The sequence below is a fragment of the Diabrotica undecimpunctata genome, chromosome 7, assembly GCF_040954645.1.
Source record: "Diabrotica undecimpunctata isolate CICGRU chromosome 7, icDiaUnde3, whole genome shotgun sequence".
Taxonomy (NCBI): Eukaryota; Metazoa; Arthropoda; class Insecta; order Coleoptera; family Chrysomelidae; genus Diabrotica; species Diabrotica undecimpunctata.
The window spans coordinates 35056764-35074453 of NC_092809.1; the positions used below are offsets into that span (position 1 = coordinate 35056764).

The 17690-nt window shown below is 33.8% G+C and overlaps 1 protein-coding gene across 2 annotated transcripts in view; it reads right to left on the reverse strand.

The window, feature by feature from the left end:
• LOC140445182 (organic cation transporter protein-like) overlaps positions 1 to 17430 on the reverse strand; it is an 86445-nt gene extending 69015 nt beyond the window's left edge. The window contains exons 1-2 of one of the 2 annotated variants that reach the window (XM_072537058.1): positions 17165 to 17430; positions 7960 to 8148 (exon numbers count right to left, since the gene is read on the reverse strand). In XM_072537058.1, the coding sequence (XP_072393159.1) occupies positions 7960 to 8123 (164 nt within the window). In that variant the 5' untranslated portion in view covers positions 8124 to 8148; positions 17165 to 17430. The remainder of the gene's footprint in view (positions 1 to 7959; positions 8149 to 17164) is intronic. The other variant, XM_072537057.1, reaches the window with a different exon arrangement.
• Positions 17431 to 17690: the final 260 nt, after the last annotated feature.

A 17690-nucleotide genomic window follows, 5' to 3' on the forward strand; every position in this document is an offset into this window, starting at 1 on the left:
GCTACCTTAATTCGAACTACTGGAAAGAAAAATCCATATTGTGAAAGAAATGGTAAGAGAAGATTTTTTTGATTATGCTGACCTGTTGAAAACAGAATTATTATTTACAAAAACACACTACCGCTGGTTTTGTCTGGAAGGACGTTAAGTGGCTGCGGTTTGTTAAGGACCAATCACTAAAAGTTTTTTATAAAAATAATATGAAATAAGAAGAGCCTTTTATGGTTATAGACTTGAAAAAGAGGTGTAAATCAGAATCTGCTTTAATACCAAAACATGCTTACCAACAAGAACTGCCCCTATCATTTGAAAAAAAGAGATATTTTGTCACTATTTCCGTACCTTTCGCCGGTGTATCATAAATTTTATCGAGATCTACCAGCCCAAGGTGATTTGGTCGATCCTTTAATAAGTGACCAAGAGGACTAGCATTTTTTTATTTACCATTTTTTATAGTAATACATACACATTAGGTATACCTTTTTTATTAATAAAGTTTTTGTAATAAATTTAATGTATTTTTGTGCCTTGGAGCTGCTGAAAAAAAGAAATACTACCTGAGTATGTGTAAATGGTAACAAATAAGGAAAATATTGTGCATTTGGTAACAAGTCAAGAAATTTAACTAAATTGAAAGTTCACCTATAAAATTTTTTTGAAGTTCAATAATAATCACTATTGTGTATCCTTTTCTGAAAAAATATGAAAAAATTTATTCGAAAAAAAACCCAAGAACCGTTTATTTCGTTTCCTCGAAACCAGGCAATTTGACATGTTAAGGATGGGATTCCATATTCTCGTCTAGTTGTACTGTCATAGTTGCGTTTTTATATACATTATGCATTAGTTGCCTATATTTTGAATCTCGTGTCCGTTATACAACATGTAAACTTTTTTAATTTTATTAAATTCTATGAAACTATACTTCATCTAATTTACTTACCGTTGCACGTCATCCGCGTCATAGTCCGTGAGGTCACATGATACCAACACAAAATATTTAGGCGGTAGGTGTGTTCTTTTTTAGAATCACTTTGCCGAGTACACTGGCATTACAGCCACTAGACATATTTTATTATATACGCGTAGAAATAATATTTGAAGATTTTTATTAATGTTAACTTAAAGAAATACACAATAATATGTTTCATTTAATTTGTATAAATGCATTATAAAGCGTTTTTATGAAGAACATTTGTTCGGAACACACTGTAACTGTAATCGAACGAAGATGATATTTTGGCATAAATTGGTAACACTTATTTGACAGTTGCGGTGTTGACTAATGTTAATAAGTAATGAAAAAAGTGTTGTTTTTGTTTAAGTATTCCATTTTACATCTTTATACGACGCATACAAGCGGCTCAAATTGTTTTCAACAAGATTATTTTTTAACTCTTGTTTTGTTTGTATTTATTTACATTAAATATTAATTTGTTTTGTTGTATAATCCACTTTTGCAATAATTGTGACCTATTTGATTTAAAATGGATTCAGGATTTTTTTATACTTCTATACCATCGAGTTAGAATCTATGGAGAGGTCATCACGTGACTAAAAACGACCTCGCTTCGGCCATATCGTTAAGATTGTTTTTACACTTTTGACAGATCGTATATATGTTTGTTAACGTTTGTTGTTTTTCGAATATTTTTAGTTTTATAATACTTTTATAGAAACTGTAATAATATATTGTGATAGTGCATAATATTGGTTTCTTGTTCTCAACGTAGTTGCAGTAGCAGAAGCAATGTTAATAAAAAATCTTCAGGAATAACGTTCTACAGGTTAGTACACAAATATGTAAACAAAGTAATGGCCCGTACTTCAGAGAATAAATTAATAGTATTTGACTGTATTAATTTATCTTTATGTATAATATATCGTGTTTTTAGTGTTTACCGCGGGATAAATAAATCATAGTTTATTAAAAATGTATTGCACTTTTTTAGATTATGATTAAATCTTCTTAATATCTAGTCATATTTTTATAGTAGTCTTAATATTATTGAGTCCGGCCATGATCCCACCGCCATATTGGTATCATCGTTAGCCACGCCTACCTACGCCGTTTTTAATACACACGTCAATATGCTCATAGCTTCTCCATAGATTCTAACTCGATGTTCTATACCCAACATCATTTTTATTTATTACAAATATCCATTTCGATAAAAGAATGATTTGAAAAAATTTTCACGAAACAAAATACATTAAAAATCTAATGAACATTGAAGAGTTAGTATACACATTTATAAATTACTGCAAAAATAAAGATTTTTTTAAATTATGTATTAGAAACTCGCAAATTAAAAAACTTTTTAATATCTACAACTTTTACTTAAACTATTTTTCTCTAAAATGTATTCTTCTTCAAGTGCCATCTCCGCGGCGGAGGTCGGCAATCATCATAGCTATTCGAACTTTTGAGACGGCTGCTCTGAAAAGTTCATTTGATGTACATCCGTACCACTCTCTCAGGTTGCGCAGCCATGACATTCTACGCCTCCCTATGCTTCTCTTTCCTTGGATCTTTCCCTGCATGATCAGTTGGAGCAAGGTGTATTTCTCTCCACGTGTAATATGTCCGAGATATTCCAATTTTTTTGTTTTTATTGAATTTAAAATTTCCATTTCTTTGTTCATCCTTCTCAGAACCTCTTTGTTTGTGACGTGTTCTGTCCATGATATTTTCAGAATTCTTCTGTACACCCACAGCTCAAATGATTCCAGTTTTTTCATTGATGTAGCATTCAAGGTCCAAGATTCCATTCCATAAAATAAGGTCGAAAAAACATAGCACCTCGCCAACCTAACTCTTAGTTCCAGTTTTAAATCCCTGGTACATAGAACTCTTCTCATTTTGTTGAAATTTGCTCTAGCCTTTTCTATTCTTATTTTTACCTCCTGATTGTAATCATTTGTGGAGTTAATCATTGTTCCCAGGTATGCATATTTGTCCACTTGTTCGACGTTGGTTTCGTTTATTAGAAGATTCTCGTTATTTCTTTGAGTTTTCGATATTCTCATAAATTTCGTCTTCTTGACATTCATTGTTAGACCATACTCTTTTCCATACTCTGCTATTCTGGTCACCAGTCTCTGAAGATCTTCAATGTTTTCGGCTAAAATCACAGTGTCGTACGCATATCTAATGTTGTTAATGGGAACTCCATTTACCTTTATTCCAGCTGTTTCACCCTCAAGAGCTTTTTTCAGGACCTCTTCGGAGTAAGCGTTGAAAAGAATTGGCGACAATACGCATCCCTGTCTTACTCCACATCTAATTTCAATTTCTTCTGACAGCTGTTCGTTAACACGTACTTTTGCTCGCTGTTTATAGTATAAATTTGATATGATCCTGAGGTCGTTGTAGTCAATCTTCTTTGATTTCAGGACATTCATTAAATGTTTATGTCGTACTTTATCGAATGCTTTATTATAGTCAATAAAACATGCGTATATATCTTGATTGACGTCCAGGCATCTTTGTATTAGTATATTAAGTGAAAAAAGAGCTTCACGTGTTCCTAGGCCTTTGCGGAAACCAAATTGTGTATTATTAACGTCTATGTCCAGTTTGTGATATATTCGGTTATGGATGACTTTAAGTAGTAACTTTAGCGTATGAGACATTAAGCTAATGGTGCGGTAATCGCTGCATTCTCTTGCGTTTTTCTTTTTAGGGAGACAAATAAAAATAGATGTTAACCACTCTTTGGGTAATACGCCTGAACTATAAATTTGGTTCAAAAGTGTCACTAAAACATCAATGTGCTTCTCATCCAGAATTTTTAGGATTTATATAGGAAGCATATCAGGTCCAGGGCTTTTCCCGCTCTTCATTGTTTTTAATGCGTGCAATATTTCTTCTTTTGTAATATATGGACCTATTTCTTCTGACGTAAGTTCTATGTGCTCCAGATCTCCTCTTTCATCATCGAGCAATTCATCGATATATTCTGCCCATCTTTGTATTTTCTCGTCCGTATGTGTTATAGCAGTACCGTGTCTATCCAGAATTGCACAAGTGGGATTTTGTTTTCTTAGTCCTGCCAGTTCTTTGACTTTCTTGTGTAGGTTAAACAGATCATATTTATTTTGAAGGTCTTCGATCTCTTTGCATTGCTCTTCAAAGTATTTTTCTTTTGCCTGCTTTATCGTCTTTCTAATCTCGTGGTTTATCTCTCTGTATTTATTGTTATCCTTGTTTTTAAATTGTCTCCGTTGTTCCATCATATTGAGTATCTCGTCATTCATCCATTCCTCTTTTCTCCTTGAGGAAGTCTTTAATATTTCTTTACAGGGTTCCAGTAGACAATCTTTTAGTCGATTCCAGTACTCGTCAATATCGTTGGTGTTTGTGTTCAATTTGTTGCAGTTCACATGCAGTTCATGTTGGAGGCATTCTTTTACTTTAGGTTCTTTAAGTTTTCTTGTGTCTATTGTAGGGATTCTTTGATGTCTTTTAATATTTTTAAGGGTGAGTGTAATTTTGGCTATAAGTGGATTGTGATCTGAGGCCACGTCTGATCCAGGATATGCTTTCACGGCTTTAACAGCATTACGGTATCTTTCATTGATCATAATGTAGTCTATCTGGTTCCTGACTACTTTCTCCGATGTATCTGCGGGCGATCGCCATGTATACAGTCGTCTGTTTGGTAACATAAAAAATGTGTTTGTAATAATAAAGTTCTGCTCTTGACAGAATTGTAACAGACGGTCTCCTCTCTCGTTTCGATTTCCCAGACTATAGTTTCCTATACACTTTCCGCTTTGTCCCTTTCCAATCTGTGCATTGAGATCACCTAGGACTATCGTGATTTCTCTTGTTTTCGTTATCTCGATAAAATAATTCTACTTCTTCTTCGTCGGCATTCGCCGTAGGAGCATAAACTTGTATCAAATTCAGTTTGGCATGAGATGTCACTAACTTCAGTACCATTACTCTTTCTGAGATAGGGAAATAGCATTCCACCGCTCTATTAGATTTTTTATTAACTATTACTGCCACGCCGTGTCTGTGTTGGTTATTCTCGCTACCGGAATAATATATTGTGGCTTCGTCTGTTGAAAAACAACCTGAGTTGGGCCACCTAGCTTTACTGATACCCAGTACATCGATATTCAACCTGTTCATTTCTTGAATAACATTGTGCATTTTACCAGGCTGAAACATGCTCTGAACATTCCATGTTCCTATTCTAGTGTTGGACAGTCTTATTTTTTCATCTGCGTTCTTTTGACAAGGAATTCGCTGATTAACGACCTGAGAGTCCTTGTCTTCTTCTCCCCTGCCGGATCTTGGCTTCCGAGGGCCATGATCAGTAACGCCGTTATTAGTTTCTAAAACCATGATGATTTTACTAGGGATATCCATGGGGATCTTTAATGTAGTGGTTTCCCCTTGCCTTCTACATCCTTATGCTGTTGACCAGTATATTGGTTCCTCCATCTTCGAGATCGATTTCTCAACCCCAGGACAAAAGGGTGCCCTACCACCTACCAATTCTTCCGCCCAGAGCCGTTGATTAGTAAGTGTGAGATTGCTTATACCGGCAATCGGTCGGTGAAATTTTTACCATATCTGGCTACCCTCACTTAGTTTAGCCTGCAGACCAATGCAGTTGTCCGGGGTGTGGCACTTGGAGCCATAAGTGAGAGTTAGGTGTCTTATGAGGACCAGTTACCAAGAACCATCTCCCATCTATGATGCTCGATGTGGTCGTTCCGATAAAATGTATAAGAAACGTTTTATAAACAAAAAAATATTTTTTTACTTTGTATGATTGTTAAAAAAAAAACAAAACAAAATCAACTGTACCTACGTCTTAACGGATTTGTCATCAGCTATCCCTCATATACTTTTTAGAACCTTCAAAAACCTGTATAAGATTTTTACGTGAAATCGATGATTTTTGCTAAAGATCACTAGGGTTTAAAATGAAATGATGTTTATTTAACAATCAGTTGATACAGGATGTTCCTTTTTCACTCATAGCTTCATCATCATCATTTTGGCTTTACAACCCTGTGTGGGTCCTAGCCTCCCCAAGAATTTTTCTCCAGTCGTCCCTATCCATCGCCTTCCTCCGCCAAGCACGTATTTCCATATTTCTCATATCTTGGTCTATGTTATCTAGGAATCTTGTTCTGGGTCTTCCTCTTCTTCTTTGACCAATAGGTCTATCAAGGAGCGTTTTTCTAGCTGGGTCGGTTTGCTCCATCCGCATTACATGGCCTACCCACCTCAGACGTCCTATCTTTATGTGTTTTACGATAGCTTTCACTCATAGCTTAGTGAGTTTTAAAATTTTAAGTTGTCATAACTTTATAATAAATATATTTTACTGAAATTTTTAACATAGCTATTTGAAGCCACTCCAGCGGCGTAGGAATATTTTAATAAAAATTTATCTAATAAAAATTCTTTATTTTCGACTAAGAAAAAGTATCGTAGTAAGCCCTGGAAATTTGAATACACATTTTAAATTATATTCCGAAGTAAAGCTTTTATTCCATAATATTTAAAAAAAAATTAGTTAACAGTGGTTTTCAACTTTTTACTAATCGTTCAAAAAAATGACGTGACAAAAAACTTAAGTACAGCTGGTTCCTAAAAAAACTGATACGACTCTTAAAGCGTATTTTGTAGAAAATTGAGCAGTATATTTTGATAATAAATACTTTTTATTTACATATTCTCACTATCACTGCTGAATTTTAAAATTTGTTAGATAACTTATTCTGTTCAACCCCAAAAAATGGTTCCACATGCTAGCAAAGAACTAAAAGCAAGAATTGTGACGAAATTAGAATATGGTTGGTCACTATCTGCCATGGCGAACCATTTTAACGTAAGCAAAACAACAGTTTTTAATATCAATAAAAAATGAAGAGAACAAGAAACTATCGAAAGAAAGCAAGGTTATGGAAGACCAAACATCTACCGCTCATGAAGATCGTAGGCTTTTGGAGAGATTAGCAGAGAATCATTTTCTTACTCTTACACCACAACAGAAGCAATCAAGATATATTTACTTTAAATCATCAGCTACAAAATCAAGATTTTTGGGACAGGGTAATATTTACAGATGAGAAAATTTTTCAATCTTCTAAAAAGATCAAAATTGGGGTGTGTAGACTAGATAATAATAGATTTAAACCTCGATATGTTGATAAATATTGAGCAGCTGGTCATTTTAGCGCCAATGTATGGGGATGGATTTAATTTAGAGAACTGGGAATGGTTGATGGCAGGTTTGTTGGGCAGACTTATCTGAATATTCTAAAAAACATCATGTTCCAAGTGTAGAACAGTTGTATCCAGAAAATAATTTTATCCTCCAACAAGATAATTGTCCTGTTTACACTGCAAATATAGTAAACCAGTGGCTCCAGAATAACAACATCGAAACCTTACCATAGCCCAGCTACAGTCCAGATTTAGGTAAACCCAATCGAGAATGTGTGGGGGGTTATTATAAAACGGTTGTATCGGCGTAATTTTATACCTCAAAATGCTGAAGAGCTGTGGCACGGTATACAACAGGTTTGAGAAGAGCTCTCTGAAGAAGACAATTTCAAAGTTCCTTTCACGCAGATGGACCGAAGACTACAAGCTGTTATCAATGCTGATGGAGATATTACAAAATATTAATTTTATTTTTACATACCTAAATTTAATATTGTTTTGGTCTTTCGAGAGTTTTTGTTCCCTTCATTTTTTATTAATAGAAAAACTGTGGTTCTGCTTATGTTAAATTGTTTTGCTGCCTCTGATAGTGCACAAAGCCCAGTTATCTTTTAGTTTGGTTACGATCCTACCTTTAACATATTGTTGAGTTAAGTCGTTTATTTTATTCCTTAATAATAATTAAAATAATAACAACAATCAGCTGTACAATTATTGTATCTACCTACATAATAGCATACTGTAAAAAGTTATATAATTACCTGTAACTAACGTCTAAAGCTGTAAAAACAAAGGCATTGTGCACGGCAGAGTGCAGAACAACACCGAAAATTACCACGGAAAACACGAACAACTGGTACTTCCCGAAGTCCCCTATTTGCTTCAATACACTGTCCAATGTATAATCTTGAGCCGTTTCAGGCATATTCGCTGTATTCTATATTAATAATCTGGAAACAATATTATTTTTATTTATTTTTTTTTAAGTTATATCTAGCTAAAATAACAAATTCGCGTTTGTTATTGTTAAGGAAAATCTTATTGTCGCGTATCAGCGAGGCATGAAAAATTAGTGTTTTATTTTAATTTTTATGAATTATGACTTAGATAATACCGGATATTTGTATTAATAGATAATAGTAGTGTACGGATAGAAGGCGGAATCGTTTAGAACAAATCAAGGAGGACGACTAGAGCTAAGGCAAATATACAGTACAAATGTAAATTAGCAGACAAATAAGTCGAATATATATATATATATATATATATATATTATATATATATATATATATATATATATATATATATATATATATATATATATATATATATATATATATATATAACGAAGAATGTAGAGAATTAACAAAGAAAAATAAAGAAACTTACTAAACCATTAGAGAAATTAAAGACTCAGACTTAAATCAGATCAAGGGAACGAAAAAATAGAACAAAAGGAAATCTACAATAAGTATAAAACAACAAAGAATAACAAGAAACATGGATATAGGCAATTTTATCAAAAGTTAATATGGCCAGAAGCAATTTCTAAGAACAAGTGGCGAGATTCTAACCAAAAAAACTGATATTTAGGTACAATGGATCTTCTTCTTATTATTATTCCAGGGATTAGTTATTTGTTATCTATTCCGGATTAACCTTTGCTACATCTTTTTCTTTAGTTAGTATGTTTATGTTTTCCTTTTATATGTCGTTTCATTTTGTTCTGTATTTTTGTATTTTCTCATTGATCCAGTTTACACGTCGTGATACGTTTTCATTATTGAAAGCGTATGACACTTCAAGAGAAATCTTAGGATTATGAATAAGAAAAACAGATAAACAATAACAAATGACAAAGTGCTGCTACATATTTACCATATCCAAAATTGAAATCCATGTAAATCAACACCAAGTTATTTCACTTTTAGTTGCCGGAATTAAAAAAAAACTTGAACAATAACTTTTAAAAGATATACAATTAATGTTAAAATTAAGAGAACACACTTTTTTTTTATCAAGTATTCAAATTATTTGTCCGGTTCACGGTTAAATTTATTATTCATTTACTAAAACGTATTATATTTCCATAAGAAATAATGACGATAAAGAAAATTTTTGTCTATAATTACTATTGTCAGTTTCGGCTTTCAAACAAGGAGAGATATTAATTTAAAAAGCAAACATTTATCTTTTCATATCCTGTTGTTTCTCAATGAGAAGAAAAAAGCTTATCTGAAGTAGATGTCAAACAAGACACAACAAGCGTCCGAAGATTACAAGATAATAAGAAATAAAACACATGCACTTGTACTAAAAACGAGCACTGGGAATGCTTCTCAAAAGAACTGGAACATGATTTTTATGGTTTACCAAAACAAAATAAGGCGCTTTGTAAGAGGTCAAAGAGCGGAGGTTAAGTAATTAATATACCCGAAACACATCGAAAAGGATGGAATATTTGACTATCTAAAGAACTTGTATGCAGAGGAACAACAAATGAAGTTCTTCTTCTTAGGGTGTCTGTCCGTTCCGAACGTTGGCGATCATTCTGGCTATAAAAACTTTGTTGGTTACTATGCGGAATAGCTGTGTTGAGGTCTTTCTTTACCATGCTCTCAGGTTAGCAAGCCAGGAAATTCTTCTTCGTCCTGGGGCCCTTCGTCCTTCAATTTTACCTTGCAAAATGCATTGAAGTAGCTCGTATCTGCCTTGATTTCTCATTATATGTCCCAAGTACTGCAGCTTACGGCTATTCACGATGTTGACCAAATCCGCAGTTGTGTTCATTCTCCGCAGTACTTCTTCATTGGTGACTTTGTCTGTCCATGGTATCTTCAGGATCCTTCTGTATGACCATAGCTCAAAAGCCTAAGGTTTTGATAGAGTTTCCGCCATCAATGTCCACGTTTCTACTCCGTACAGAAGCACTGAGTACACATAACATTTAGGAGCCTTATTTTTGTTTCTGGGGTGAGGTCATGGCTCTTGAACACAGAACTCATAGTCAAGAATGCACTTTTTGCCTTTCCGTTGCGACATTTAATCTCTTGGGTATTGTCCCACGACTCATTGATTATAGTTCCCAAGTAGTTGTATTGTGAGACACCTTCAATTCTCATTTGTTTAACATACAGATTTTCTCCAGTTTTATTTTCCTTGCTGATGATGATTAGCTTGTGTTTTGCTGGTGTTTATATCCAGTCCATATTTTCTACTTGTTTCCGTTATTTTGTTCATTAAGTTTTGAACCCCTTCTATAATATTGGAAAACACTATTGTATAATCTGCATACCGCAGGTTATTGAGCTTGACTCCATTTATTGAGATGCCTTCATCAATATCTTTTAGAGCCTCTTCAAAAATGTGCTCCGAGTACAGATTGAATATCAGTGGTAAAATTATGCACCCCTTTCTCACTCCGCTTCAGATTTTGACCTGATCTATATATTCTCCATATATTCGGAGTACCGCTGATTGATTCCAATACAGGTTAGCTATTATTTTTAAGTCTGTTCCGTCAATCCCTGCCCTCTTCAGCACTTCCATCATTTGTTCATGCCTGACTCTATCGAAAGCCTTCTTGTAGTCAATCAGGCAAGCAAAAACATTACAGATGACATCTCTACATTTTTGAAACAATACCTGCACGCTAAATAAAGCTTCCCTCGTACCAACGGCGTTCACAAATCCAAACTGATTGGGTGCAATTTATTCCTCGCATTTCCGGTAAATTCTTTTGTGGATGACTTTTAAAAACAGCTTCAGCAGATGGCTCATTAGGCTTATGATCCTATAATCTTCACAAACTTTTGCTCATGGTTTTTTGGGTAATGCTACGAACTCTAATTTGAGCCACTCTACTGATATTTTTACTGCCTTGTATATTTCATTAAATATTTCAGTTATTATTTTTATTTGTTTTGTATCTAATAGCTTCAACAGTTCTGCAGAAATTTCATCTAGTCCCGGTGCCTTTCCATCTTTCATTTGTCTGACGGCCGCCGTTATTTCTTCTGGTAGGATTTCGGGACCTGAATTTTTTTTTAATGGTGGGCTCTTGTATTGTTCTAAGGTCATGGAAAAGCTTCAAGTATTCTTTCCATACTTTCTTTTTATCTTCTTTGGTTATGGCAAGATTGCCTTCATCATCTGATATTTTTCCGCTGTTGCGTTTTCGGAACTTTTCAGCTATTTCCTTCATGTTGAAATCATAAACACCAGAAATTACCATAAACGAAGAATTTCATATAATCAAAAATGAAGAACAAAAAACACTTGAAAGACTTAAGAACAGAAAAGCTGCAGGTAAAGATGAGATACCAAACGAATTGTTGAAATTTGGTGGATCGAAAATGACGGATTAACTGGCAACATTAATTAACAAGATTATAATACACAATAAAATAACAGAAGAATAGAGGACAGGCGAGCTAATCTAAATAAAATAAAAAACAACCAGAAAACTACAGAGGTATCAATTTGCTAAATACTATATTGAAAATTACAACTAAAATTTTGCAAAAACAAATAAATCTACTCATAATTTTAGCAAATGAGCAACAAAGTTTCCGTACGGGAAGGTCTTGTACAGATGTAATATCCTTCATAAAAAAGATTACAAACAAAGCATTGGAATACCATAGACACGAATTCCTGTGTTTAATTGACTTAAAGAATGCATTTGACAGAGTCAGACTTAGATATGTAATACATCTCTTGTATAATAAAGAGATCCCGCTGGATATTATAAGAACATATGGATACAGGCAATAGCCTAAAATAGAGGGATTCACTAAGCTCTATGCTATTCAATCTAATCAATGGATGAAGTCATAAAGTGAAAAACTCCGTGGTTCTACACAGAGGTGAAGGAAAAAATGCAAGAAAAATAAACCTACGAAGATAACAAGAGAATGAGAAATGAAGCATTTAATTGTAAGAAGAATTGAAAACGAGCACTGAAACCCTTCCCCCAAAAACTGGAGCATGATTTTTATGGTCTACAAAAAGAAATATGGCGCTTTATAAGAGATCAACGAGTGGAGATGAAGGATAGATCCGAAACACATTGAAAAGGATGTATGAATTGACTATCTAGTTATATACAGAGGAACCACAAATAACGTTGGAACCAAAAACACCAGAAATTTTCATAAATTAAGAAGTTCACATTAGCAAGCATGAAGTACAAAAAACAGTTGAAAAATAAAGAATAGTGAAGCTGCAGGTTAAGATGGGATACCAAATTAATTATTGAAATATGGTGAAGCGGCAATGATGGATCAACTGACAATATTAACAAGATTATAAGACACAATAGAATACCATAAGAATATAGGACAAGCGAGCTTATTCTATTATTCAAAAAGGGAGATACAACCAAAAAACTACCCTGAAACTTACAACTAAAAGTTTACATGAACGGATAAATCAGTTCATAAACTTACATAAAGCAGATGAACAACAAGCTTTCCGTATTGCCAGGTCGTGTACAGAAGCAATATTCGTCATAAAACAAATTACAGAGAAACTGTTAGAATACAATATACCAGCATTCCTATGTTTGATCGACTTAAAGATTTGACAGAGTAAGACTTAAAGATGTAATACATATCTTGTCTAATAAAGAGATCCCGCTGTATATTATAAAATCAATTGAAAACGACTATCAAAACAGTAAGATGGAAGTCAGGATAGTAAGAATAGGACGAGGATACAGAATGCGGAATAATGAATTTAGAATTCTTCGTTACGCAGACGATGCAATATTGATAGCCAAAATTGAATAAAGCCTTTAATTTGAACTAGTTCACAGTTTTAATACAAAAGCAAAAGAATTTAACATTAGGATTTCAACTCAGAAAACTAGAACAATACCAATCAGTAAAGAACCAATCAGCTGTAAACCGATAAAGTCGATGAAGTTAGCATTGAACAAGTAATGGAAATAAAGTACCAAGGGATTACACTGTCTAGCCATGGAGACGTTGAAAAATAAGTAAGAGATCAAGTACAAAGAGCAAATATATTAGCAGGATGCCTTAATAACAGTATATGGCGTGACCGACACATTAACTGTGAGATGAAATCAAGAATATTTGAGGCCAGTAGTAGACCAATAATGACGTATGCATAAGAAACAAAACCCGCCACAGCCAAAACAATGCTGAATACTGCAGAAATGAGAATATTTAGAGGAATTACAGGAAATATGCTGAGAGGCTGAATAAGGAGTGACAAAATCAGAACAAAATGTAATATACAGAAACGAGTGAACTCTTCGTCTTCTAGTGCCGACTCCACTTATAAAGGTTAGCTAGAACCATTGCAAATTCGTTTCTTCTTCTTTTACTTATCTCCTCTTCTACTTTTCTTAAAAGCGTCTTTGTGTTTAACCCGGTTCAGTTGCGAATGTTTTTCAGTCAGAATATTCGTCGTCTACCAAGACCCCTTTTACCATTCATAATCAGCTGCAATAACTTATACTTCTCATTTCTAAATATGTTCCCCAAATATGCTGTTTTTCTCCTTTTTATGGCTGTCAAAAGTTCTCTGTCTCTTCCCATTCTGTGAAAAACCATTTCTTTCGTAATATGATAGGTCCATGGTATTTTCAAAATTCTTCTAAAAAGGCACATCCCAAAAGCTTCCAGCTTTCTCATCAAGTCAACACTAACAGTCCAAGCGCCGTCACCATAAAGAAGAAAGAAATGGATATAACATTTTACCATACGATATCGAATTTACAGATTGAGTCTTTGGTTACTCAGAAATTTTCTCATCTTCAAAAAGGCTGCTCTTAATTACTTTATTCTTGATCGAATTTCTGATTTCGGATTTAGATTTTCAGTAATCCAACGAATGGGCACTAAATAGAAAGAAGAAAAGGAACAATCACATCAGTAGAATGACTGACACAACAGTAGTTAAAATTGTAACGGACAAATCACTAAGCGGTAGAAGAAGTATCGATCAACCACGCACAAGAGATGGAGTGAAAAAACAAAATTGCTTGCATAAAGAAAGAAGAAGAAGAAAATACTACTTTAGCCTTTTTGTTTTTCTATCCCGGACCAGAACCCGAACCATTATCCGCTAAAGCATTTCGATAATGAAGCGAATGCGAATCGGTCGCCTGCCCGGCTTGTCTATCTGACTCAGGGAAATTTTTAATAATGGCTAACATTCCATTATTACGAAATTAACGAAAAGAAGGCAAAAAGCGATGAAAAGGTACCTTGATGGTGTATTAAACGAAGAATTTAGCAGAAAACAAGTTGAGTTAACAGAGACAGTAACTATTTTATACAAGTTTTGCTGTGCTGTTTAAAATATATCTAAATGAAGACTTGAGAAATTGGAGAAGATCCTGCTCTGGAATTGGCGTACAATTAAACGAGGAGAAGACTCTCCACACCCTTTAAATCGTTGATAGCCTAGGACAAACAAAATCTAGAACGGCTTATTTAAAGAATTTGAAGAATGGAGCCAATTCGCAAACCGAACAAAAATCCAATACATATGCATTGAGAATCCAAAAGGAAACACGACCATAGATGTGGCCACATCAAGAAGAAAATAGAAGAAAAAATTATAAAACACAAAAAGTTACTGGGAGTCTAAATCTTTATCTCGAGAAAGAAAACATCTACTCTTTAACTAAAACTTGAAAAGTCAAAGTTGGCGTAAACTCACAAGTATATCTGAATTAATGATAGACATGCGCTGTATAGCTATCACTGTCCTTCAGAGCCCACTATGATGACAATAATTTTGGATCAGTAGAGATAAATAAAGAACTGACAACGTACAAGAACGAGAAAATTTGAAAAAGTATTGAATAAAATAAAAGGATGAAAGCATTGAGGCGAAAAATCGAAAATTCAAAAAGGAAATCTTCCAACTTAAAGATAATAATGGAAATATAGTCTCAGGTAAACCAAGCATATTACATATAGTGAAAAGTTTCTATCAAAGTCAAGTTTTTCCAGAGCTTATTAAACAACCAGTACGAAACCTACAGAATGTAGGATCGGAGGATATATCAGATATATCACGTGAGGAATTTCAGGATGCTCTCGAAAATATGGCAAATAATAGAGGTCCGGGGGAAGATGTATAAAATTCGATTACAATACTTCAAAAAAAAGGAGATAAACTAGATCTTAAAAACCGTAGGCCCATTAGCTTAGTATACCACCTATACTCTAATACTGGCAACTAGATTGGAAATAAAACCCGATTTTTACCACTCAGAAGAACAAGCAGGGTTTCGGTCAGGCCTCAGAACAAATCGCAATTTGCAGTGACTTAAAACTCTAGTCGAAATGTCTATGGAATATAATAGATCACTGGTTCTCATTTTTGTCGGCTTCTGCAAAGCACTTAACAGTGGAAACAGTCTTTATCTTAAAAGCACTATTACAACAACTGTAAACTTTCGTTGCATGATGGAGAATGGTGCGACAGGGTGATACTTTGTCGAGAAATCTATTTATAACAGTCATGGAGTACGCATTTAAACGATTACTCCGATGCTCCGATGACATTGTTCTCATAACAAACGACTTAGAAGAAGTAAGAGTTATACTACAGCGACTACAGCAAGTAACACAGAGAGTCGGCTTAAAGACAAACTATGGGAAGATAAAAATAATGACGAATCTTGTCCCCAACGATCTAATAGAAATCGAGAAATCGCCCATAAAAATTGTGAAAAAATATATGTGTATTTGGGCCACAAAATAAGAACAAGGCGAGACAACCAAACGTGTGAGCTACGCAGAGGAGTAAGTTTAGGTTAGGCTGCATTCGTAAAAATGAGGACGTATTTAAAACAAACGTCCTAATCCATTTAAAAAGAAAATCTTTTAAAAGAAGTAGTCCCTTCTACCAGTCTTCACATATGGAGCAGAAACCTTAAATGTCATATGAACAGAACCAGAAAAATTGAGGACACACCGTAAAATAGAGAGGTCAATCCAAAGTTCGTAGACGAATCCGAGTGGAAGACATTATCGAACGTATTACAATGCAAAAATGGAGATAGACGGGACATGTTGCAAGAATGAAAGACGACAGGTGGACAAAAAATGGCTTGAGTGAAGACCACATGCAGATAAGCGAAGCTGGGGAAGACCCTCAACGTGAAGGATCGATGATCCAAAAGAATTGGACCAATTGGATAGCACAGGCGCAGAACTAGATCGAAATGTCTAGAAGAGCCCTATGTTCAACAATGGATACATCAGGGTTGATTTATGATAAGTAAAGAAAAGTATCGTACTATATGGAACCGAAACATGGCAGTTAAAGAAATTCCTAGAGCATCGCTTATTGCCATCAGAAATGGATTTGTAGCAAAGGTACGCAAGAAAATCAAGACTGGAAATAATAATTAACAACTAAATACTACAAAGTATAAAAATCACAATTGCAGACAGCTTATTTGTTACAGCCATGTTAAAAAAATAGATGGAAGATGACTTTGTAAACAAATACTAAAATGGATACCAGTTAAAAGAACGGAAAAAGGAATGCCAAAATAGACACGATTAGCAGGCGTTTAAAGAGCAATATCGGAGAAAAATTCTCAGGCCGGAAAAATGAAAACTAAGAACCAAAGGCCCTATGGAATCCGGATATTTATATAAACTACTCTAGCTCTATATCTGTGTTTATATTTAATAATTATTTTTAATAAAATCACTTTAAAAAACCCTTTGGGCTCTGATTTGACTGAGGGAAAAAAAGACGAAAAATAATGACGATCGTTTCACAAAAAATCGATTCGTTTCTTTGACCACAAAAATTGATACATAAATAAAATATTTTATGCTAAAATGAATACGACATATGCACAAAAAGATATTATTAAATATATATATATATATATATATATATATATATATATATATTTACATTTATATAATTTAGAATTAAATATTCAAAACTAATATTCACCTTTTTACCTCTTCCAACAAACAATAACAAACGCGATTTAAAAACAATACTAAATCACAAAATTTTTTGCACAATTTTTTATTAATACTTACACTTAACAAAATAAATTTTAACGATAATTTAATACTTTCTGGATTGGAATACGAGTAGTTCGGTAGTAGAATACCAGTCCATTATTGTTTGAATGTCTTTCAAATTTACCCGCACATACACGTCGTACACACCTAGACGCGAATTCGTTTGGTACTAAGACGCCGAACTGTGGGACTCCAATTTATTTATTATCAACCTTAAGAGGAACAACTTGTTTACATTGGTAATAGTATTAGTGCTCTTATTATTGTTTGCTTGGGCTGCAGATTGGGGGGAAACCAAGATTTTTATGATATAATATATATATATATATATATATATATATATATATATATATATATATATATATATATATATATATATACATATATACATTCGGTCAAAAAATAAAACAATTATTCTATCGTCTCATCAAACTCAATATTTTGCTAAT